Below are 27,267 nucleotides of genomic sequence, written 5' to 3'. Positions count from 1 at the left end.
AAAAAACGAGTTTTCTTATTGCCTTTTCTGCAGTTGTCTTGCTGTTCAAATGTTTTTGTTGGGTGGGATTCCATTTCTTATTAGCAGTTGACTTATTTACTCCCTTTAATCAAGCCTTTAGAAAATTTCTCGTCTTTTTTCCCTGTAGTTGACAATTATTCTCCTCTTTCTCTATCTTGCTGATTGGGCATTGTATTTTTACTTCCTCATCATTTTTAGAAAAGACAAAGGCAATCTAACTTACAGACTTAACACACAAATGACGATTGATTTTTGATGGCGAAGGAGTTTCATGTAACGCAATCAAGTTTTGGATTGGGTACAATACATCTTCAACAAATATTCTTAAGATTTACTGTTGCAAAGAATGTGAAGGACATGTAAATTTGTTTACTTTTATAGACTGAATTTGCTGATTTGTCTTTGATCCGAATTATGGATTTGGATGACAACACCTGAGTGAGAAACTGTGGTATTGTAAATTCTGTTTACATGAACAAGAAAGCATAGAATTGAAGCAAGCCAAAAAAGTGATCTATTCAATTCGAAAATCCAATATATATCAGTCCAAGGGATATCCAAGGGTCACCAACAAGTCCTTGAGAATCAAAACCCAACAGTCAACATCTTGTTTATTTACATAATAAAATCTAAAACTATGAAATTTTCAAAAAACTATATAAAATTTTGTCCTAACTTTAACTAGGCATAACTTTCTGCACAGGACTCGAAATCACGAGCCGTTTAACTCGTTGGAAAGGTCTCCAAGAGTTGGAGGCGAAGTCCTGAAAAAACGTGCCTACGGCAACGTTCTAAAGGATAGGCCAAACTTTCAAGGGCTAAAAATGCCCTGAAGGCCTTCAAAAATGCCAATTACTAACGTATAGAAAAACTAAAAAAAATATAAAAATATTTTTCCACTGTTTCAGATTTTCTTCTGATCATTACTTCCCCCTTGGAAAACAATGGGCCCCATTGCATCAACACTCTGAATGAGATGAGGAAAACGTTCTTGAAGCTGCTCCCTAGTAAACCACTTTCCTTGTTGAGCAATCTGCCCTGCTCGAACCACTTTGTATGAGTAAATCTGCTGCTGTTTGAGTGTTTTCACCATGGTGTCCATAATCTGATCGCATTGGAATGGGGTAGCTGCATTTGGATTCAATTCTGTAGTGAAGATTGTTTCTGCCACATTTGCAACATCTAATAGTGGAGGAAAATATGGCTTCAAGAGTTTCACATTGAAGACTAGATGAAGACCTAGAAATGGAGGTAAATTAAGCTCAAAAGCATTAACACCAACTTGCTTGATGATGGTGTATGGCCCATAACGCAGAGGACAAAGCTTCCTATTGGCACCCTGCAATCGTTCTTTCTGGATATGCAACCACACCTTGTCCCCGACTTGAAAATTATGAGGAGTACGATGCTCATCATGTCTCTCATATTTCTTATTGGTGTGCTCCAAGATTTCATGAACTTGTTGTTGCAGATGATGAATTCTATCAATGAACTGGGCTGCCTTATCTTCCTCCTTACCAACACGTGGAACTAGATCAGGTTGAATAAGTGGTATGGCAACATCCATAGGAGCAAGTGGCTAATAACCAAGACAAACCTCAAATGGGCTGTGGCAAGTTGAACTGTGAATTGCCTTGTTGTAGCTATGCTGAACATATGGAAGACTTTCATCCCATGTACGGGGATGTTTTGAGTGGTACATTCGTAGGATGTGTATGATCATCTGATTCACTACCTTTGTTTGGCCATTTGTTTGAGGGTGGAAAGCAGTAGACTTTGTTAATTTTGTGTCCATCTTTTCCCATAGTGTAGACCATAACTTACTAAGAAACCTGCTGTCCCTATCCGAGATAATGGTATTCGGCAGACCAAAATGAACCCAAATGTATTCAAAGAAGAGCTTTGCAGTGTCCTTTGCAGAAATTGTGTTTTTACATGCCACTATTATTGCCATTTTTGAGAACCTATCTACCACAACATACACACAATCATGGCCTCTTTTGGTGGTAGGAAGACCAGACGTAAAGTCCATAGAAATTGAGTGCCAAGGTTTTTCAGGAATAGGAAGTGGTGAATACAGCCCAAGTTTACGATTGGCAGGCTTAGCAATAGCACATGCGGTACAAGCTTGAATATATGAAATAACATCATTTCGCAATTTTGGCCAATAGAAATACCTCTGAAGTATAGCAGTAGTCTTACTTATACCAAAATGACCAACAACCTTACTATAGTGAGCTTCCCATATCAACTTTTTGCATTCTGCATTGGGCACACAAATTTGGCCAAGGTGACAAAGCATTCCATCCTACAAATAGAAGTCATTCACTTGATGTCCCTTCACCAATTGATTATAAACATCTGCAAATTCAACATCGTTCTAATACAAGAAAGCCCAGGCTTCAGTTTGATGACCACATGAGTTCAAAACCATGCTTATGGCTGCAATTGGAGGCCTGCTCAAACAGTCCGCTACTTTGTTAGTGCTTCCCTTCTTGTGGCAAACATTGAGGTGAAATTGTTGAAGATATGCTGACCATTGTTGATGTCGATCATTCTGCAACTTTCCTTGTGTTTGCAAAAATTGAAGAGGTTTGTGATGTGTGTGGATGACAGTCTCCTTACCCAAAATGTAATGTTTCCACTGCTTACAGGCTTGAACAATAGCATATAGTTCCTTGTCGTAAGTGGCATACCAACACACTGTATTAGAAAAAGTCTGACTATGATATGCAACTGGATGACCATGCTGCACGAGGACTGCCCCTAGAGCATATTCTGATGCATCTGTTTGTATTTCAAATGATTGTTGCAGGTCAGGAAGAGATAAAATTGGTGCAGAACATAACCTTCGTTTTAGCCCCTCGAATGCTTCTTGTTGAGCACTTGTCCATTTAAACTTTGCTTGTGTCCCTCCCCTCAAGGATTGATTTAAAGGCCAAGACAAATGGGAAAATCCCAACACAAATCTATGATTAAAGTTTGCCAACCCGAGGAAACTTCGTAACTTTGTGAGATTTCTAGGAGACGGCCAGTCCTTAATCACTTGTATCTTCTCCAGATCAACATGGACACCCTCACTGTCAATAACATATCCTAAGTATCTGATACTTTGCATACCGAAGGAGCACTTTTCTTTGTTTGCATAAAGCCCATGATCTTTTAAGGTTGAGAGAATTTTTTCCACATGTTGCAAATGTTCCTCCCAAGTTTTGCTGAAGATGAGTATGTCATCAAGATATACCACCACGAAGGAATCAGTGAATGGTCTAAGTATATCATTCATCATTCTCATGAATGTCGCTGGAGCATTTGTTAGACCGAAAGGCATCACTAGCCATTCAAACAATCCCTCTTTAGATTTGAAAGCTGTCTTCCACACATCGGCTGATTCAATTGGTACTTGATGGTACCTTGATTTCAAATCAATTTTGGTGAAGAGTCGGGCCCCTCTAAGCTGGTCCAAGAGGTCATCTATCCGGGGAAGTGGATACCTATTTTTGACTGAGATTTTATTCAAGGCCCTATAGTCAATACAAAGTCTCCAGGTTCCATCCTTTTTCTTTGCTAGAACAATGGGGCTGCCACAGGGTGATGCACTTGGACGAATATGTCCCTTCTCAATCAATTCTTGTATTTGCCTCTTAATCTCATTATTCTCTAATACTGACCTACGGTAGATTGGTTCATTAGGTAATGGAGATCCTGGTATCAAATCAATAGTGTGTCTCACTTGGTAGTGTGTACCCCAGTTGGTAACTTAAACAGATTTTCATATTTCATCAAAATTTGATCCATTGATCTTTTCTGCAGTGTTGTGGTGTTTGTGATGGCATGGGAATTATAGACTGATTTCCTTTCTTCTTCAGAACGAATCATCAATAATATGAATGTTCCCGTTTTGGCAACCAACCTCTTACATTGTTTGGCACTAATCAAAGAGGTAGTGTATGCAGGTCTTACCTCTGGTATTCAGTATTTTTGCTCACCTAATCTGATTGTCACGCTACGAGGCCTGGACTCATAAACACCATGTCGCTGGTACATTTATGGTTGTCCCAACAGAACATCACAAACATCTAAAGGAGCCACATCACAGATTACCTCATCTTTGAAAGGCTTTATGGAGTATAAAAGGTGACATTGCTGGTGCACTTGGATATCTCTCCCTTGACTTACCCATCCCATTTAATAGGGTTGCGGGTGGGTTGTTGTTTTCAGATTCAGTCTCTTCACAGTCTTTGCTGATATTAGGTTCTTTTGACTTCCGCTATCAACGATAAAGTGCAGGGCTTTTCCTCCGACCCACATCTGTGAATGGAACAATCTCTCCTCATCCTCCCGGGGCAATAGCTTTGTAGTAGCTACCGTGGCATATGGATCAGCCTCAATGACCTGTTCATGACTTTCTTCTGTGCAATTTTCTGCCACCTTAGATTTTGCCTGGTCCTCATGCGTCTCCATCATTAAGCTTTTTATGGTTCTGCAATCTTTTGTGTTATGAGAGGGACTCTTATGGAATTCACATCACATATCGTTCTCTTGTGTCTTCTTCATACTCCATGTTTTTTTTGTTGGTGAATTGGGAGAGGGTTCCTTAGAGGTTTGTTTCCATGTAGTTTTGCCACCTTCACCCTTCCATCTGTTGTTTGCGAAATTATCCCTCCTTCCTTTCTGTTTGAATTTCTCCTCAATTTTGGTAGCAAATTTATATGCACTAGGTAAAGTCTCTATGTTCAGGAATTCCATTTCGGTTTGGATATACCTGTGGAGTCCACTCTGATATTTCAAAACTCGGTGTTTCTCACAATCTTTGATGCCAAGCTTTGCTGCTAAGGCATGAAACATATTAGTATATTCTTGATTAGTTTGGTCCTTCTTCTGTCAAAGCAATTGCCACTGCATATATTTCTGTTCATATGTATTAATAGGAAAATATTCTTCCTTTATGTGCTCCATGAATTCTCCCCATGTGGGTTTTTGATCAAAAATAAAAGTACTGCCATTTTCTGCTGCCTTGGATGCCAACTTCGCTTCCCACGAATCTTTCACATGATTTTCAGCTTTGAGGAGAGCGAAAGTTATCTTCTCTTCATCTGAGAACTGATTGACAGAGAAATACCTTTCCAGCTTTGAAACCCAATCATCAATAGCATCTGCATCGATCTTTCCTTGAAATGTGGGTATATCGAAATTCACTTGCACCTTGAATGGCGTATACCCTGTGAATGGTGGGTTTGCTTGTGACCCACGACTTTCCAGCATTTGCTTGAACTGCTCCATCATTTCTTCACGTTGTTTTGTTAGTGCATCTGCAACTATTGCTTTAATGTCATCGTCGGTCTGCAACTTAGCCATCTGCGATCGCGTGCATCTCAAAGGAAGGTTGTTTGAAGGATTCCTTGTTTCCAACCCCAATCTTTGATATGTTGATCGCGTGTGATATGACATACAGGAGTGAACTTGCTCTGATACCATTGATCCGAATTATGGATTCGGATGACAACACCTGAGTGAGAACCTGCGGTATTGTAAATTCTGTTTACATGAACAAGAAAGCATAGAATTGAAGCAAGCCAAAAAAGTGATCTATTCAATTCGAAAATCCAACATATATCAGTCTAAGGGATTCCAAGGGTCACCAACAACTCCTTGAGAATCGAAATCCCAACAGTCACATCTTGTTTATTTACATAATAAAATCTAAAACTATGAAATTTTCAAAAAAACTATATAAAATTTTGTCCTAACTTTAACTAGGCATAACTTTCTGCACAGGACTCGAAATCACGAGCCGTTTAACTCGTTGGAAAGGTCTCCAAGAGTTGGAGGCGAAGTCCTGAAAGAACGTAACGTATAGAAAAACTAAAAAAAATTTAAAAATATTTTTCCACTGTTTCAGATTTGCTTCTGATCAGTCTTTGTCAGTGAATAAGTCACCTTATTTATATTTAAAAAAGAGAATTCAAGAGTAACATAAATTTTTGTAGTATTCTTTTTATAATGAGATATTTATGAATCCTGCAAAAGTTCACTTCTTGAGATGGGTTGCATGTACTATGGTGTTTTGCACCTAGCAAAGAATGAAAATCCATAGAAGAGGTGTTTTTAGCTCATATGAATGAAATACTAAACTACATCCCTAATGCCAGCAAAGAAAATGAAAATTAGAGGCAAAGTCATATTCTAGCTTAGACTTTTATAATCTGCCTTGAACTAAGTGCTTATTCTTGATGTGAGCAGGTAGGAAAAGATGCACATGGAATGTTGATCAGAGATTGTCTAGCTTCCTGTGGAGTTCGTCTGGACCATCTCAACACTGTATCAGTCCCCACTGGCCATGCTGTTGTTATGCTGCAGCCTAGTGGACAAAACTCAATTATTATCGTTGGTGGTGCCAATGTTTCCTGGCCAAGGCTAGAAGACGGTATGGGTCGCCTTTCCACAAATGCTCAGCATCAGATACGCCGAGCAGGAGCAATTCTTTTGCAGAGGGAAATTCCTGATAGCGTGAATATTGAAGTTGCAAAGGTGACTATTATTCTTAAAGCAAATCTTTCTCTGTATTGAGTTTAAAATAGCTTCTTTAATGAGGAAATACTTCTATTGAGCTGCCTACTTGTCTTTTGTGGTCAATAAGGTACCAAAACTTTTCTATTTAATTTTTTGTTGTACTTCTGTTTTTCATTTTGTTAAAAAGTTCCTTGCTTAAATCATAAGCCGTCAAGTTGCTTCCAGTGTTTATTGTGTTCTGGAGGATGGTGGTAATTAGGGTGAAGTATGTTTTTAAAGCTAATAGCTGAATTTCAAGAGTGGAACCTATGGTAACTGCAAAGACAATAACAGGACCAAGCAATGCGGTAATGCCTGGGTAAGTGTGCAGAAGATGTTATTCTAAAGCTGTAAGCTGAAATGAGACTGTGGGATTTAATTCACATTGCTGACCAAAGACATTTTCTTTCATGCATTAAAAACAATCTCTCACATCAGCAGTACATGTGAACTTTTAAGCTTTTCTATCGGGTCTGATTGTCTAAAAGGCCATCCTCTGATTTTATAAATCAACAAAATTTGCAGACCATGTAGCTGGTATTAAAATATCATAGCATTAATTTCTGCAAGATAATTTATATCACAATGGCTTGTATGTGATTGAAAGCTAAGTCTCTATCTAGTCTTCTCCGCCAGGCTGATTTTTTTTATGTATCCATGTTAATGGAAATTACAGTGCAAGTAACAAAAAATATGGAGAAGTTCTAAATGAGAGAAATAGAAAGTGTGTATATGTGTTTTTTCAAAGTAATGAATGTAAGATCCCTATCATGTATTGGTTGTTTTTCTTTTACAGATTAAGGCGGTATGAGCAACTATCATTTTTTATTAACTTCAACGAAATACAGAAAATCAGAATCATAGTGTTGAGATTCAGACTTGGCAAAAACTCTGTAAGCTATTTTTGACTTGGACTTGGACTTCGTGCAAAACTTAGCCAAAGGTCAGCAAATTCTAAAAATCATTGTAAACTAGGAATTTTGAGGCAAAATCTTATACTATTTTTCCATCTCATGCCAAAATAACTTCAAATGTACACAAATAAGTAAAAAATTGCCATAGTGAAAGTTGAACTTTAAACATACATGCAAATCCAAGAGAAAAAATGCCTTGATATGCTTAGAATTGTTTCTTGTACACAAGCAATGGATATAAAAATCCTTGTACATGGGATTAATAAAAACACATGGAAAAACCACACTTAGGTTCAGAGGAGCCACTCTTTCCAAAATTAGATACAAGGCGTTGGACTGTATGCTGCATTGTGTATGCCAAAGAAGCAATTGCAGCCATTTTATCTGCATAAGAGGTAGCATCATTGTCTTGAACAACTTCTTTGTTTTGAGTTGTACGGGTTCACACCTTTTCCTCCCCCATTGCTACAAGCTTTTCTTCATGATCAACTTGATCGTCCCATGTATGGTCCTCTATAAATATGTGGTCATCATCTGTAGTTATCCACTTCAATGTGGGATCATAGTCCAACACCATAGATGTTAATACTTCATTTGTAACTAAATGCTTCTTGTGGTAGAGGCATTGCTTGTAATGCACAATAATAATGCCATTTACAACCTTTGCATAGACATCCTATTTCACTTTTTGGAGTGTATGTACACTTAAAACCCGGAGTGTTGTATGGTTGGCTCAACACTATGAGGGTGATTCTCAGAAGATTGAACACCCTAGCACCAAATTTTCCCATCATGCATTTGTAATGATAAAATTAAAATGTTTTAGATTCACAAATACTAAAAATTCAACATTCAATAACAAAGAAGGAAATTATTTAGATTTGAAATCAATGTTTTCAAATAATGCAAGTTTTGCAAGGTCTAGAAATTGTTGTTGTCAACTTGCATATGTCTTGAGAAAAGAGATCTCACAATGCATGTTTGTAGACTCAATCTTGGACATGATCTTTGTCCTTAAATGTGGTTCTCTAAGGCAAGTAGATGCCTCCCATAATCTCTATACCAGCCTTAAGCTCTAAAGAAATTAGAAGTCTAGATTGAGGAAGTATGCACAAGCATGAAGTGGCCTATGTGGTTGCCTTATCCAGCATTGGTGTATGATATCGTAGTGGGCGCATACATCTCCACCACAACACCACAGAAATGTCTAATATGCTCCTTGGCTCTATCCATCCCTTCATGAATGTAACTCATTCTAGCTTTTCTTCATCAAGAATACAAGGGAGAGAAACTAATGTCTCAATTACCTATAAAAAGTCAAAATTCAGATAATTAAAAAAATAGCTATAGTTATTCTACACTTATGCCTTCATTTGTAAATGAAGGAAAAAATAAAATCTTTAGACATTGAAAGAAGAAAAGAAAAAATTTAAAGACTTACATCTACAATCTCCTTTGCAGGAGTACAAAAAAGGGTCTTATTAAATATCCAATCTACCATATTAGTCCCAATAGATTGCTTGCTATAAACTCTTTTTTCAGTCTTTGAACTCTCTTATTAAGGGTTACCCCAACATGGTTATAAATGTATTGCAAATGTTTTGTCTATGCTCTACAAGCAGTCTAATCCACACTGATTTGCCAATGTCCTCTAGCATTAGATCAAAGCAATGCGTTCAGCAAGGAGCCCAAAAAAGGCTTGAGATGTCTCTCCACTATTAACCTACCCACACCAACATAATTTGCTGCATTGTTGGTGACTATTTGTATTGCTTTTTCCTCTACTTCGACAAAAACTAATTCTAAAACACTGCACAAATAATCTACTTTTTTAATATTACCTAAAGCATCAGTTGACTTCAAGAAGATTGTGCCACCCAAAGATTTAAAAAAATTCAGTCCACCAGTCCATCCATTGGTAATAATGGTGCAACCCATCTATCTCCAAATAAATCACTGCTTATTGATAATTGCTTTATGTCAGCCATATTCATCAAAATTGGTCTCTGAAGATCATCTATAGAAGGGGGCTTTGAACTCTTGACCAGCCACAACAATTGCATCAATGAATGCTTTCAAATTAGGGGATCTGAATTACAAAAAAATATGTATAATAAAAATGAGATTAAAAAATAAAAATGTTGCATCACTGCATTTGGGGGAATGTTTTAAAAATATTAAAATTCATGAATTGCACTCCTTGCCATCATGTGTTGTCCTTGTTCCAACTTCTGTTTTCCAATGATTGTTAGAAACTAGGAGTATTCTATGGTATAATTCAACTCCTAGAACTACAATCTCTAGGTCCCATGCTACTAGAACTTGATCCATTTCTGAACATCGAGGGAGTAGGAGACAATTAGTTGATTTTTCCTCATTCTTTGTTTCTTCTTTTCTTAAAAGGACTCCAATTGCACTCACTTCTCTCACAACCTTAGGCTCAACATTTTTGCACAATGAAACATCTTGTCTAAGTTGCGGGCAAGGTGCTATTTGAGGTGATTAATGCTTGCTATAAACTTTGAACCACATATTTGCAGAAGAATTGCCTTTTCTTTGTGCCCGTCCTGTCATGTTCATGAGAAATGCCTTTCCTTCATAGTTCTCACATGAAAATTGTAAACCCTATATCACGGAGATATGAAAAAATGTAAGGGCTTAATTCTGGCGTAACTATAATGGTGTGTAAGGGGGTTGTAATGGTGTGTGTGTGTGTGTTCACAAAAATTGAAAAACCCCATGCTGGTTGACAAACTAAAAGAATTAAATATACCTTTTTCAAAACAATTACACTGAAACAAAGCTCAGAAAAGAAGAGCCAAGAAGAAGCACTAGAAGATCAAAGATCAAAATACAAATTTAAGGTTTTTTAATAAATTTAAAGAAAATATTTCTGTATATTAAAAAAATTAAATATTTTGTTAAATTTCTCTCATTAAAAAACAATCTATTTATCATATTAATATTATAATATAATAAATGCTTGGTTGCATGGTATGTCTATTGGTTTTTTGCCACTAGGTACCAAGTTCAAGTCTATATTTGGACGTTGTTGTGTTGATTCTTGATGGATGATGTGTTTCAAATTTTTAATGTATGGGTTTGATGCCTCCCATTTGTGGCTTCATTGGCTGGGGGAAATTAATCTCAAGATTTATCCAGAAAAATATTTGATTAATATATTAGTAAATTTTAATAATTATTATTTTTTTAGTAATAAATAATATTTTGAATAATTATTATTTTGATTGGCAAACTAGGGCATATACGGACCCAGTCAATAGGGCCACAAGTAGGGGGTTTGTATCCTCAATGGAAACAATTCGTCCCCAAATTTACCAATAAAAAAAATATTAGTAAATTTTAATAATTATAATCTTCCTTTTATGATTGGCTATAGGGTTTTTAGCTTGGCCCATAATCAGGTGAGGCCACAAATGGGGGACCTCATCCCCGACATTAATGCAACAACAACAACCCAGACCTGCGGGCATGGTAGCCTAGCAGGGGCACAAAGCCCGTGAGCATACCAACCCAGCAAGGGTTTGGCACAGGCATGAACACCTATGAAACAACCAACATGAATGCCGCAACTACAATCAGCTCGACGGGGATTTGAACCTTGGTGGTACCATCAACAATACCACAACTTAACCATTACACTGCGGGATGAACCCCTTGATAATTATAATCTTACATAAAGATAATTAATATTTATAGTAGTCATTTTTTGATTGGCAAGCCAAGGCATATACTGATCAGTCAGTAGGTCCACAAACAGTGGGGGTCTCTAACCTCAATGGAAACACACTTCAAATCCATAAGCATGATGGCCTAATAGGGGGATGTAGCCCATGAACATAGTAGCTCGGTGAGGGCTTGAACCCTGGTGGATGCTATAACAGTGCCATGACTTGAGCAATGTAACATGTCCTTAATGAAATTAATACTTATTATTTATTATTTATAATTAATGCCAATAGCTTTTCCCTATGTCAGAAAGTGTTAGCTGCAAGTACAACAACAACTTTGGATTGATGGTTTGAAAGCTCTAAGACAAGTTGAATGACCTGTTGTGACCTAATCACACATCATCCCATCCCAGATGGGGACCCCCTACTTTTTAGGCCCTCTCGATCTTTTGTTTTGATTTTTGGGGTCTTTTGGTGGCAATCTCGTTAGTCTCTTTGCTTTGCAAGTGTTTGGGGGTCAAATTGATCAAGTCTGCTTTTCGTTTGAGCAAATTTGGTTAAGTCTAGGGCTCATTTTGTCAATTTTAGGGTTTCTGCCTTCAGTCCTAGATTTTAGGGTTTTGGAAAATTGAGTGTAGAACTGGAATCAAGACCCTTCGAGGAACCTCCCAATAAAATTTGAGCGAAATCGGAGCAACTTTCTATTTTTAGGAAGTTCCTATTTTTTAGGGATTTTACTGCATCTTGGAATGTCTTCATTTTGCCAAAAATCAAACTTACTATTTTTAGTAAGTTTCTATTTATAGTAAGTCATCTTGCGTCCTGTTTTGGGCTCTAACTTTGACATTTTGAAAGGTTTCTACTTTTGGAAAGTTCATTTGTGACAGGTCCTTGCAGGCAATGAAGACTGAGCATTCCTGAAGAATTTGTCTGAATCCGGAAGGTCAAAAAGCAGACAAGATCGATAAAAAATGGCCAAGTGTTGGCATCCATTCCTGAAGTGGAAAGTGATAAAAAATCATCTAAGTTTGGAAATTCACCTCAATTCCTAAAGTGGCATCTTGAATAGGGAAATCTCCAAATTGGCTAAGTTTGGAAAGCAATGTGAAAATCCTTCAGCAAATCAATTTGGCATCCAAGTGAAGGAGTCCGGCATTGAGGAAGGATCAAAGTGTTGAGATTCCTTCCACAAAGCAAATTAGCATAGGACGCTAAAACCCCATCGTCATGGAAGGATGGAAAAGGGTGAAATTCCACCTATATGTGGAATTAGTGCCCAAAATGTGTCTAGGGTGCCAAAGGAGACATGCCATGGAAAGCTTTGAAAATACAAAATTCCATGCGGTGGTGGAAATAGCGCCTAGCTAAGAATGAAGGCGCCAAAATCATTAAGTCATGGAGAACTCCCGAAACAAGGTAAAATCCTTCCTCAAACTCAAAATGCGCCCAAGATATGGTTAAAGCGCCAAAGTTAGGTGGTCAAACAAAATGTTGGAAGTCATGAATTCCTTCCCTAGGGCAAAATGGCGCCCAACACAGAGATGGGGCGCTAAATGCATGGAGGCTTGGAAAAGTTCTCAAAACACAATTCCATGCATAATGGAAAATTCCGCCCTAGAAGAAGCTTGGGTGCTAAAACCTTATGCCCAAGAATAATGAAGAAAATGTCAAATTCTATGCCTAGAGAGGAATGGCACCCAAGGATGAGACAGGGCGCCAAGATAAGGTGTCCATGGAGAATGTAGGAAACTTAAAATTCCTTGACAAGTGCAAAATTCCACCCAAGTCAGTTAGAGGGCGCCATGGAAGGGGTGTCATGGAAAGATTAAAAATCTCCAAATTCCTTGCCTTAGTGAAAATTTCACCCAAATGGTTGAGTAGGGCGCTAAAATGAGTGAAGCAAGGAAAACTTCAAAATTGCCAAATTCCTCCCTCAGATGGATTCAGCGCCCAAGGAAGGTATCCAGCTCCAAAATGATTAAGACATGGAAAATGATGAAATTCCATTGTCCAATGGACTCCACGCTAAAGATTGAAAGTTTTTCCAAAGCGAAGAGGAAATCGAGGGCCAAGAATGGAATGAAAAGCAAGAAATCCCCCCGGGACAAATTTTAAAATTTCCATTTTAAGGCACCAAATTTTGTCGGAATTCGAATTTTTTTGCAAATTTGGACTCGTGAGAGAATTCTCTTTCTTGGACCTAGGTCCTAAATTTTAGGAAAATCCCTAAAAAATAGGAGATGGTTGAAAAGCGTGGAAAATTCCCTCCGGAGCAAGAAAAGTCAAGCCAAGTGGACTAATGTGGTGAATCTTCCAAAATCCCTCCAAAATTTGAAAAAATGAAAAGTTGGTGAGTTGGCAAGGAATATTCTAAGTATGATGCATGACTTAATGCATTAAGAGAAATTTCCAAATTTGAACTCAACTACAAAGAAAACACGCATAATTAATGCAATTGCCAATGCAACACGTTGGAGAAACTCTATATAAGCATGGAGATACATTTCATTTCTCACGTGCGAGTTTCAAGAAAGAAGAGTTGGAGAAGAGGTGAAAAGGTCATACTTAGAGAATTTTGCATCATTTTCAGGGAGCTTCCCAGGATGGCGGAATCAAGCAAGGCGACTACCATCACCAGGTAGGCACAGATAAAAGCAGAGCTGAAGGGATTCCTTCTAGAATCCAAGATGGTGTCTAGATGGAAGGAGATTAGTGATACGAATTTAGGAACATTTAACTTGGTTGCTTTCAGGATTAGGATGTTTGGAACAGCAGGGCACAATCCATTTCCTATCGATGCCAAGATGTTCAAAAGTGGAATTGTTGCGGCAGCTAGTTTTCCTCCTGCTATCCAGTGTCTAGACTTGGTTCTAGAGTGTGCAAATCATTACAATTTGGAGAGGAAGACAATTTCAACATCAAATGGCAAGCTGTTAGTCACCTTGACTTCAGAATCAATTGGTGAAGCCTTTGGAATTCTTTCACATCACTCAATGACTTATCAGACCATGAGTGGAGCTAAGGCAATATATGATGCAGGTCTTGACAAATGTGCAGAGACTATCAACAAGCATTGGTTGCAAAAACCTAGACCACACATCTCCAAAATGTCGAAGACACTATCTTCGAATTCAAACAGGAATATGTGGACCTGATAATGATGCTGAGCAGGATAATGTGATGTCCACATACCATTAACTTTGAGCCATGGATGTTTTTCTACATTGGCGAGGTTATGAATTCCAATGGGTTAGTGGGCTGGGCTAGGTTAATCAGCCACTACGTCCATGAATAGCTGAAGGATTTGAAAAAAAAGAAGTCCTAGTCCTTCTATGTGAGCTCCTATGTAATTTACATGCTTGCAAGGATGGGAGGCTTTGATGGTCTGCTTGGAAAAGGAGTTATGGGCTGCAGGCCGGCACAGCTAAAAGTTCATGAGAATTATCCTTAGTTGTACCTCTAAAATACATTCTTTCAAGCTGGCGAATGACGCTTTCATTATGTATTTGACCAGATTCATGCAGAATGAGCTCCACACGAGAGTGTCGCTGCAAGCTAGGGCATTGGTTCAAAAATTTGGAGCCACGTTCCTGCAATTACTAAAGTTCACATATATCAGGACACAAGGTTTCACTTTCCAGCCATATAAACTGCTATTGTATCCATCTGACAAACTGATAATGGTAGAACTTACGAGGCAGTTGACAATTTATGATCAAAATTAGAAGAAGAAAAAGAAGTTGTCTCTTGAATTCCCAATCATCCTCGAGGACTATGTGGAAGTATGCCTGAACCTGGCGGCCGCTGAGAAGGCAACTGAAGAATTGGCATTTTACCGCTTGGCATATTACACCAGTAGGTCTCACTATGATCCTTATCATAAGATCAAAATGGTTGCTGGAGTGAAATTTTTACACAAGTTTCACCTAGAAGACTACTGGGAAGATGTAAGGGACGATTTTGATGTCAGAAAGAAGATGTTTTCCAGGCTGCCCTTGCAAACAATCAGAATAGGTGAAGTAATGTAGGTGCTGGATCAAGTGAAGGAAGATTTAGACTTGTTGGTTGAAAATTTTGTACACTTGGGGAAATATACAAAATTGTGGTTTCAACCACAGTGTGTGAGTAAAACTCTCCTAATTAAGGGAAGACTCCCCCTATCTATCTAATACTAAACTAAAATAGGATGGAACAACAGTGTTTCTTCTTTTTTCAAGAAAGCCAATATCCTTTTCTCTCCACAGAAAAGTGATAGCAATTTAACATAAAACAACAGTAACAACTTTTTGAAATAAGATGAGAGAAAGGAAATGAAGTTTTCTGAAAGCTCAAAGACTTCCATCATCTCCTTCGGGACGAGACAACAATATTAAGCTCAAAGACTTAAATATATGGAGTCCTATCTACCCTTTTCTATGCTAATGATATCAAGAACAAATTATAGCAGCAGAAAGTCTGAAACACCTTATTCTCTTTTACATGAAACAATAAGAACTAGTATGAGCTCAAAGACTCACAACTAACTCTTATCACAAAATCTATTTCTAAACTCTCTTAAGAACAAGTGTAAGCACAAAGTTTTACAGCTCCTCCCAAAAGAATATTTACTGTAATTGATATTAACCTCCAGTACTTGGAGCACAAAGGCTGCAAATCAAATTTGATTAAGCTCTTTATGAAACACTTGCAAGAAAGATAATATGGAACACAAACTCAAGAATGTAGCACAAAGACTCAAAGCTTGAGCAATTTTCTTCTATTCCTTTCAATTCTTCAATTTACACATAAAAGCTCAAAGACTTCTTTGCTGCAATGTAAAATTCCCTAGCTAGGATTTGATTGCAGTTAGTTGTATAACCAGGATATAACAGAAACTTGTTTGTACAGCACAACCAATGGTGGGAATGAACATCTTTGTACAGTTTTTATTTGGAATTCCTTATTTGTTCAACGCAATGTCTCTAATTCTATTTTTATAATCATTGATAAACATAGCAAACTTGAACAATCATTACTCACAGACATTGATATCGGTTTATTAAATATTCCATCAAGGAACAGGAAAGAGAATATCTTTTCATGATGCACCTGATAGGTAAGCTGTGACTGCCGGTTATAGAACTTGTTGTAGAATGCCACCCAAGGATCTTCATAAACTCTTCAATTGGATAAGCCAGAATAAGACACTCCCGGATGCAGACAATTTACCAGAGCTTTGTAGTACCGGAACAAGCATATACGTCTGAAATTCTGAATTTTCACGGTATGCGAAATGCTATGAAGTGCTTCCAAATCCTCCATGCGATGTCAACAACCTCCACATTGCGGCAATATCAAACCACTTCCCTTCGCGATAACTGCCGACTCCACACCACACTGCGGTCATAACAATCTTCACGCTACAACCCGATATCGGATTACAGAGGCACGGAAAGTTGGTGTGCGTTGACGTCGTGTCACACCTTCGCTGATAGTATTTGCAGTCTTGTGTGTAAGAATCACACACCCGCTTCATACACCAAGGGATCTCTCGTAAAGACCTTCACTCTGCTTCAATCGATAACGATTCTTCTCCAGAGACATGCGACCAATAGGCCAGTCAATGACTGACGAAAGGCAAATTAATTTCGAACTGTGTATTAACACACTAGTATCAAATCTTTCCTCCTCCCCCATTCCCAGAACTCTTCCTCCTTAAATCAATCCCGGGGGTGGTTCCCGAACTTAATCGAACCAACTCCCATTATTTAGAACTAATGATAGACTTATTAATTAATTTATATTAACAAATGGGTGATAATATAAAATAATTAATATCACAAAAATCATTTATTAATTAATTGGACTTAGACTTATTAGGGGATATTACAGACTCCCCTGCCTCTTGTTGCTTGCCCACAAGCAACTGTAAATTAGAATGCTGGAGGATACACTCATTTTCCCATGTAGCATCATCTAAGGGCAAATTCTTCCATTTAATTAGATATTCTCGGATAGTCCTGTTCCGCAATTGCCTGTCCCAGGACTCTAAAATCACTTCAGGAATCATTTCCAACTTCCCTTCATCATTCATGGGGGGTAGTTCCTCTGACACGATCATTTGCTGTCCCAAAGCCTTTTTGAGACAAGATACACGAAACACATTGTGTATCCTGCTAGCTGCTGGTAAATCAAGTTCATAAGCTACTGTGCCAACTTTCCGAACAACCGGATACTGTCCATAAAACCGAGGCTTTAATTTTTCAGCACCACTACGCTTAAGAGATGATTGCCGGTAGGGCTGTAACCTTAGAAATACCAAGTCACCCACTTCAAAATGTTGCTCGACTTGCTTTTTATCAGCATAAATTTTCTGTTGATTCTGTGCACATTGCAAATTCTCCTTAAGTGCTATCAAAATATCCTGACAATCTTGAAGCAAATCACTAGATTTCACTAGATTTGGGAACATTACTCTGATCAAAAGCAAGATTAAGCAAAGAGAGTGCATCATATCCATATAATGCCCTAAAAGGAGTCATACCAATTGACATATGAAATGTGGTATTATAGCAATATTCACCCAAATACAACCAACGAACCCAAGCTTTCTGATGTCCTGCTACATAGTTACAAAGGTAACCTTCTATCCACTTGTTCACTATTTTCATTTGTCCGTCAGTTTGTGGATGATAACTAGTACCGTGATTCAATTCGGTACCTGTCCATCTGAAAAGTTCTTCCCAAAATATACTAAAAAATCTGCTATCTCGATCACTGATTATATTCTTCGGTAATCCATGTAAACGGAAAATGTCTCTAAAGAATAGGTTTGCGATCTGAACAGCTGTAAATTCAGTAGTGATAGAAAAGAAGTGTGCGAATTTAGTTAATCTATCAACCACAACAAAAATACAATCTTTACCTTGGGACCTTGGTAAACCTATAATGAAATCCATAGATATACTTGCCCATTTCTGTTCAGGTATTGGCAGCGGCTATAATAAACCTGCAGGGTAAGTGTGCTCTACTTTATTTTGCTGGCAAGTGATGCATTCCTTGACATAACGAAGGATATCATTTTTTAATCCTTTCCATGTGAACCTTTCTCTTATCTGTCGATAAGTTTTAAAGTATCCGGGATGCCCTGCTAAAGGAATATCATGCACTGATTGGAGGATTTTCTCTTTCAGCTTTGACCCGAGAACCAAGTAAATTTTGTCCTTGTAATAGATAACATCATTTACAACCTTATATTTGTCATCTTGCACATTTCCATCTAGCAATTCACATGCAAAAGATTCCTTAGAGTATTCAACCAGCAATAGATATTTCCAATCTGTTGTTACTATAGATAATGCATTTATTTCAGGCTTCCTAGACAAGGCATCTGCAACAACATTGTTTTTACCCTTCACATATTCAATTTCAAAATCATAAGCTTGGATCTTACTGACCCATTTCTGCTGCCTATCATTTAAATCTTTTTGTCCCAAGAAATATCTCAAACTGTTATGGTAGTTCTTACTACAAATTTGCCACCAATCAAATATTGTCTAAATTTTGTCACTGCATGCATGATTGCCAACATTTCCTTGTCATAAATGGAATATAATCTCTCATGGTTACTAAGTTTCCTGCTTTCATAAGCTACAGGATGTTTATTTTGCATTAAAACTGCTCCTATTCCCTCCTCGAAAGCATCACATTCCAAAACAAAAGGTTGATTAAAATCAGGGAGTGCAAGTACTGGGCAAGAACTCATTACCTCTTTAAGTTTTTCAAAAACTAATTGTGCTTCTTCCATCCATCGGAATGCCCCCTTTTTGGTAAGATTTGTCAACGGTGCCCCAAGCTGTGAGAAGCCTTTGACAAATCGCCTGTAATAACTGCATAAACCAAAGAATCCTCTTAATTCGGTAAGATTTCATGGCGGTGGCCAATCCAAAATGGCTCTTATCTTTTCCTGATGAACCTGTACACCTGTAGCATTGATCATATGCCCAAAATACAAAATTTCTATCATTCCAAATTCACATTTAGAAGCCTTTGCATAAAGTGATTGAGATTCCATGATACCAATAACTATATTAATGTGTTTTAAGTGATCTTCCCAGGTTTTACTGTAAATCAATATATCATCAAAGAAAACTAGCAAAAGTTTCCTCAACTGTTTGCTAAAGATATGATTCACACAAGACTGAAATGTTGCCGGAGCATTTGTTAAACCAAACGGCATAACCAAGAATTTATAATGACCATAATGACAGCGAAAAGCCGTTTTATGAATATCTTGATCTCTTAACTTAATTTGATGATATCCTGACCTCAAATCGATTTTAGAAAAGTAAACAACACCATGTAATTCATCTAACAACTCATCAATACGAGGAATTGGATACCTGTTTTTGATTGTCTTCTTGTTAAGAGCCCAATAATCAATACACATACAAAGAGTTCCATCCTTCTTTTTGACCAGTACTACTGATGATTCAAAAGGGCTAGAACTAGGCCTGATATGCCCCATATCCAACAATTCTTTAATTGCCTTTTCTATTTCATCCTTGAATGTTTTAGGATGTCTGTAAGGAGTTGTGATAACTAGTTTGGCACCTTCTTCTAATTCCATGGTATGTTCAAATCCTCTATCAGGTGGGACTCCTGGAGGGATATCACTGAAAACCACATGATGTGAATCTAGTACTTCTAACAAATCTTCTTGATAAGATTTAGATTCAAATCCTGGTACCTTATTAGAGATTAAACATTGTGCTGACCACGCCATGTCTCCATTTTTGAATAGAGCCTCCATTCTTTTAGCACTAACGATCCTGGGACCATCGTTAGATATTCCACGAAGAACTACTTTCATATCATCAATCTTGAAAGAAAATTCCAATCTTTTGAAACTCTGAGTGTACTCATCTAAGGTTTCCATCCATTGAATACCCAAAACAACATTAGTATCAGCGAAATCAATCACATAAAAATCATCAATAACAGTATAATTACCAAGGGTAATACTTAATTTGGGCACTTTATGAGTACTGGATAAATTAGTTCCACCTGCTACTCTAACATCAAAACCTTCATGTTTCACAGTTTGCAAACCACGCTTTACTACAAGAGTTGCATCTATAAAATTATGAGTAGACCCACTATCAAGCATAACAACCACACACTGCCCATTCAAAACTCCTCTAACTCTGAAAATGTTATAATGTGGTGTTCTTGTCATAGATGCTATTACCCCTTCACCATGTTTTATTGTCTCCGATTCTGTGTTTTTTGATGGAAGTTCTATGTTAGAATCAACATTTTCTTCATCATCACTATCTGACATAACTTCAATGTAGTGAATTTTTCCCTTACCCAGACATCTATGTCCTGGCTGCCATGACTCTCTACAGCTGAAACATTTTTTTTTTCTTCTGAGTTCTTCCCTTTCTTCTTTATCTAACCTGTTATTAGGGAAATTTTCCTTGTTAAAGGGTTGTTTGTCTTTATCTAGCTTAAGTGGTGGTCCTTTATAAAAAGTTTTCCCTTTTGAAGAGGGTTCCAATTCCCTTGCTCTTTTAATAGCTGTCTGTAAAGTAGGAGGATTTAAGGATTTAACCCACCCTTTGAGAGAATCAGACAATCCATCTATGAATATAACAATTTTTTGTCTCTCTGAAATTTTAATTACTAAAACGGCCAATTTTTCAAATTCAGAAATTTATTGCTCAACGGTTCCAGATTGCTTAAGCTGAGTTAAATCTTTAAGATGAAGTTCAGGATCTTTAGAATCAAATTTGTCTATAAGTTTTTCAGTGAATTCAACATAAGTAATAATTTGATTATGATCCAGAGTTACTTGCCCATGGTGCCACCATTCGTGTGCTACACCATCAAGATGTAATGCTGCATATTTGATTGCTTCATCTTCCAACATAGGATTTAATTGAAAGTAGGTGTCAAGTTTTTGCACCCAAGCCCTAGCTGGGGTTTTCCCTAACCCATCAAAGTAAGGAATAGACATCTTACTGATTTTCCTCTGTAATTCACTGTTATTCCCTCGCTGTCCTCTTGGCCTATGTTTCATTCTGACATCCAAGTACTCTCTAAATGTCATTGTTGATCTAAAATCATCCCCTGATAATAACCAATCATGGTGTATCTCATCCTGTAATTCTCTAATTGTCGGTTCGTTTTCTGGTTGTACATTCCTAACAGTGAAAGTTGGCATAAAGGGTCTGGCTGTTCCTGTTCTTTCCGGCTGATTATTATTGACTGAATGCTCATCTCTACCCCCATTATTTACCCCAGCATTATGATGTTGATTATTTCCATTATTTTGATGCTGATTAATAAATTGGGTCATTAAATTAGTCATTCTGTTGACATTGTCCTGCATATCTTGTTGACTTTTGATTAAAGCTGCTATGAGATCCCTATTGTTTTCAGGTTTTCCCATACTATTTGTTTCAAAAATAATCTCTTCGTCACTCGTCATATGGCTGTTCTCAATTTCAAACTGAATAGAAGAGCTACTTGGTGCCAAAGGCAAGTTTTGATCTCTGTTTTGTCGGACCCTAGTATTCCAAAGGTTATAATTTCCCTGGTGCATACTCAGCTATACATAGAATTTTCAACTCAACAACACCCTACAGGCTGACAAGATTCAAAGGCTCTGATACCACTGTAAAATTCCCTAGCTAGGATTTGATTGCAATTAGTTGTATAACCAGGATATAACAGAAACTTGTTCGTACAACATAGCCAATGGTGGGAATGAACATCTTTATACAGTTTTTATTTGGAATCTTCCTTATTTGTTCAACGCACAATGTCTCTAATTCTATTTTTATAATCACTGATAAACATAGTAAACTTGAACAATCAATACTCACAGACATTGATATCAGTTTATTAAATATTCCACCAAGGAACAGGAAAGAGAATACTTTTTCATGATGCACCTGATAGGTAAGCTGTGACTGCCGGTTATAGACTTCACGTTAATGCCAAACTTGTTGTAGAACGCCACCCAAGGATCTTCATAAACTCTTCAATTGGATAAGCCAGAATAAGACACTCCCAGATGCAGACAATTTACTAGAGCTTGGTACTACCGGAACAAGCATATACGTCAAGTTTGAAATTTTGAATTTTCACGGTATGCAAAATGCTATGAAGCGCTTCCAAATCCTCCACGTGATATCAACAACCTCCACACCGCGGCAATATCAAATCACTTCCCTTCGCAATAACTGCCGGCTCCACACCACACTGCGGTCATAACAATCTTCACGCGACAACCCGATATCGGGTTACAGAGGCACGAAAAGTTGGTGTGCGTTGACGCCGTGTCACATCTTTGCTGATAGTATTTGCAGTCTTGTAAGAATCACACACCCGCATCATGCACCAAGGGATCTCCCGTAAAGACCTTCACTTTGCTTCAATCGATAACGATTCTTCTCTAGAGACACGCGACCAATAGGCCAGTCAATGACTGACGAAAGGCAAATTAATTTTGAACTGTGTATTAACACACTAGTATCAAATCTTTCCTCCTCCCCCATTCCCAGAATTCTTCCTCCTTAAATCAATCCTGGGGGTGGTTCCCGAACTTAATCGAACCAACTCCCATTATTTAGAACTAATGATAGACTTATTAATTAATTTATATTAACAAATGGGTGATAATATAAAATAATTAATATTACAAAAATCATTTATTAATTAATTAGACTTAGACTTATTAGGGGATATTACATGCAAATTTAGCAGGGTTTTTGCTTGCTTTCAAAAAGATGAAAAATTAGAATAGACTGCCACAAGAATTTATAGTAGAGGAGTCATGAGAAAAAGGTGGGAGGATTCCAACTAACTTGAGAAATTCTCTCAACCACCAAGACTTATTCAATAACTAACTATGACTTATTCAAAGTTACAAGTCCTATTCTAAATTGACTTGTAACTTGTCTACTTGTAATTACAAAAGTGCAAGTAATGACTTGACCTGCAACTTACAAAAATGTTTTTACAAGTAAACATGTCAAAAGAAAAACTACAACTAAAAGATTACAATTATGAAAAATGCAACTAAGTGTTGAAAAACACTTAGGTTGCAACATGTGAAGACATGAGTCCTTTGAATTTCTGGATGATCATTTGCAGCTCATCAGGATTTGATTCATTAGTATTCTTTGCCACGATCATGGTTTTGATGATAACATCGCTGCAATGAAGGATGATGGCATTATTCTTCTCAAAGGAAGATTGAATTTCTTGTAGGAAGGCTTGATAAGTCACCAAGGCTTGAATGGATGTAGCTGAAACTGGTTCATTCTCCCACTCATGGCGAATCTTCAACTGTAGATCTGAGAGAACCCTCTCTTCTGGCAATAATTCCCCATTATGATCCATGATTTTGCAAGAAGCTTTCTCACAACGAGAAACCATATCCTGAACTACTTCCAATCAAAGTCTCATGGCATCATCAATGTCTTCAACAAGTGACTTGAGAACAAGGGCTTTGTTCTCCAAGAGCTCTTGATATTCTAAATACACAACCCTTGAAGGAATAACTTGATGTTCTAGAAGAACACTTAAATTTTGCTGAGGAATTTTAAGCCAAGTGATCAAGCTATCTTCTACCTTTTCCAAGTTCTGTTTGAAGGTATCAGAAACTTGGCTCAATTGTTCTTCAATGGTCTTCAATTTGACCATCATTTGGAAAGCCTCCTTCAAGACTTGTGCACATAAATCATGAATTTGATCAACCCAAGATTCCATTGCTTGCACCTTTTGAGCAGCTCTCTCAACTCCCTGAATTGATTCTTGTGAACCAGAAGAACTTGAAGGATTACTCACTTCAACAACAAATTTTGTGATTTTATGAACAACTTCAACAAGTTGCCTAGTCTCCTCGTCTAGCTTGTCTTTCTTCGCTAGAAGCTCATCATACCGCTGTACTAGTGAAGCTACAAAATACTGGGCATCATGCTTTACCACTTCATGCGTCTGCTTACCCAATTCTACCCTTGTGACCTTGTAATCAGCAACTGACATTTCCTCACGTGGCTTGTACACAAGAGGCTCAACAATTTCAGCCACCTTCATCTTATTATTATCAATTGTCACCCTTGAGATTGTCTTGACTTTTTTAGCAACCTTGGGCCTAGATTGCTTAAGTTGCTGGTAATCAAAGGCCTCGGGAGAAATTTCTTGCTTCTTCCTCTTGGGAGTGAATGAACTAAGCCATGGAGGTAAAGCCATCAACTCTCCTTCAGTAGCTGTTGTAAGCAAAGGAGAAGCAGTTTCTGTTTGAGCAACCGTGGTCATCCTGCGGGAAGTATCTGTCTGGATGGCAACCATGGCTTGCTCGGTAACCAAAGGGCATGAAGATTGTTTCATAAACTCCTCAAAGCCGGAAGTAGAGGTATCAATCTCTGACAAACGAATGCATGAAGGAGTATCCTTGAAGATTTCTAGCAAACTCTCTTGTTGATGATCAAGAGGCGGCTCAACTGCTGAAATAGGAATGGCATCTTGAGGGGACTCATCCATTATTGTGTCAGGAGGAGATAGAGGTAGCTCCGTGGAAACTGAGGAGGGAATCTCATGAGGTGACTCCGAAGCCAGTGACTTAGGAGCATCATCTGATTGCTGTCCTTCCTCTGGATCATCAAGATCAATCGCATGAATGTGAAGCTGGGACTTTTCTTTCCCACGAACTGTTGCCTCTTCAGGAGGAAGCACCATTGCCCGACTAACCCGCAACTTGATTCTTGTGCCCGAAGATGATGCACCTTGTTATCTATGTGGATTTCAGACTTGCGTCCAAGGGGTCCTATAGAATCATCTTCTTTTCCAACCTTGATCTTGATGAGCCTAACACCATTACCCTTGAGCCAAGTGTTGGTGTTAGCTAAGATGGGCTGAAATCTCTCAAGAATGGAAGTGCATTCTTTGTGTGACCATTGGATTAAAGGAAGTGGAGTTTCTTTAACCCTCCGTGAGACATACTTTGGATCAAGCACATTCCCATCATCAATCATCCCTTGCGGAATGTCCACCAGGTTCAAATCAATAATCTGCTCAAGGGTGAGCCGACAATAGTCCATCTTGAGAACCTCCTTTTCTGTACGAAGATCCACCTAGATATCCTCAATGCGATGTACATGTATGAAGGACTTTTTGATCCTTTCCTTCATACCTCGGTAGTCAAAATGTGCCCTTGACTTAAGCCTTTTGAGTTTAATCTCCTGCATCTCGGTCTCCATAGCTTTGGCTTTGGTGGATGTGATAAGGGAGTACCGGCCAATCTTCAATGGGTTAGTTGTAGAAATCCCCATCCCAACCTTATGTTTAACAGATTGATGTGCATGAACAACCATGATCTATCTTCCCAACTCCATAAGAATAATCTTATCAGTTGAGTATCTAGGAAGCATGTATGGCTGCCCACTGTAGCATCGGACTCTCATATAAGTGAAAGTCGGGAATTGAAGGAACAAGCAACCATACTCATTCACCCTTTCCCATGCCTCATCTGATATTCTTCTATTCTTTAGAGTCTTGTCAAACTGGCACATGAAGTAACCAAAGAATGCATCTTGAACCCTCCTGAAATGTAACCTGCTGGGTCTCAAGGGCAGCTGATCATAGTACTCCCACACTAGTATAAGCGAGCGATCACCCTTGGTAGAAAGATCGGGGAAATGTCTAAGTGATGCTGCCAAATACAATAAGTATGAGTTCATGTAAAATGTCATAGTGGTAGGGACTGCTGCAAGTTGTTCACATAAAGCATCACTAATAATCTCTCCCCATGAAATGTGATGGGACCACCTTTGGAACATGATAAACTGATACATCCAAGGCTCAAAAACATTAGAATGCTCAAGACCTAACATTCTGCTGAGGAGAGTAATGATGTCTCCAATTTCCCACTTGAAGTCACAACAGTATAACTTAGCCTACCTTGTGAAAGCGGCTCGTGGCTCATGGATCCATCTGTTAATGTGACATTTGCAGTCCTTTTCCCTCTTGACATGGTACTCAGCTGTACTATCCTTGGAAATCTCCATATACACAGGTGCTGATGGTATTCTAAAGACTTTCTCAATGGCATCTGCATCAAGGCGAATCATTGCCTCCCCATCATCATTTCTGACGGTTCTTGTCTCCTTGTCGAAATGGTGAGCACAAGCAAGGACAAATTCAAGTTCTAGGGAAGCCACTGGAAAAGAGGAAGCATGGTGAATGTGGCTGTCCAACAAACGCTGCATATTACTATCCTGCGGATCCTCCACCCTTTTGATGAATTGTGACATGTCAACATGCCCAATTTACATCTTGTCCGGTCGGCACATCTCTAGCACGAGCATGTCGATATCCTTTGTTCCATAAGTTGTACCCTCTACACTCGATGATCTCGATGGGAAATCATCATCGCCGCTGACTGACTCGGTGTCTCCACTGATGTCTATCTCAGTATCACCTCTCTCGTCATCTCCCTCTCTTGTTGCAGCAATGGCCGCAACTATGTCACCTCCTCCATCTCCATCCTCATCTCCTCCTCTCCGTTGTCTCTGTCATCTACCCATCTATGGTGTAATAGGAACTGCAAGATCCATCAATGGAATAGGTTGATGCCTAGCCCACCATGCATCATACCGAGGATTTGTACTTGGATCAACAACTCCTGCACCCCAACCCCATTGAACTGGCCTCAAGCTGTCAAAACTCTATGAAAGCAACATGAGCCTCTATACAACCCTCCCAATCTGAAACCTCCCATGCCAATCGAGCAAAATAGGCAGTCACATTTGACACACCCTGGACCTCACCAAACTGACGCAAAACTCAACCAGGAAGATGAACATCGATGATCAACTGTGTCTCAACAATCCTACCTATAAGATACCTATGTTGTTGATAAAATGACAAATGTTGAGCATCATCCGCCCAATTGGGGCAATCCAAGTAAGGCCTTCAAATAAAATGTTATAACACATCTATAGCATGCCGATAGTATAGGGTATTTCCCATACCCTATGCCTAATAGTAGTGGTATACCTATAGGCATAAGGATCCTCAACTTATAACTAAACGTG

General features: G+C 38.3%; 1 protein-coding gene across 1 annotated transcript in view; it reads left to right on the top strand.

Annotated features, from left to right (window-relative positions):
• The window catches only part of LOC131034170 (ribokinase), a 56,461-nt gene that overhangs the window by 3,579 nt on the left and 25,615 nt on the right, over window positions 1-27,267 (top strand). Inside the window, exon 2 of the mRNA XM_057965560.2 lies at window positions 6,265-6,552. Coding sequence (XP_057821543.2) covers window positions 6,265-6,552 — 288 coding nt within the window. The remainder of the gene's footprint in view (window positions 1-6,264; window positions 6,553-27,267) is intronic.

This window comes from Cryptomeria japonica, chromosome 1 (genome assembly GCF_030272615.1).
Source record: "Cryptomeria japonica chromosome 1, Sugi_1.0, whole genome shotgun sequence".
Taxonomy (NCBI): domain Eukaryota; kingdom Viridiplantae; phylum Streptophyta; class Pinopsida; order Cupressales; family Cupressaceae; genus Cryptomeria; species Cryptomeria japonica.
This window is presented reverse-complemented; position numbering and strand designations above follow the sequence as displayed.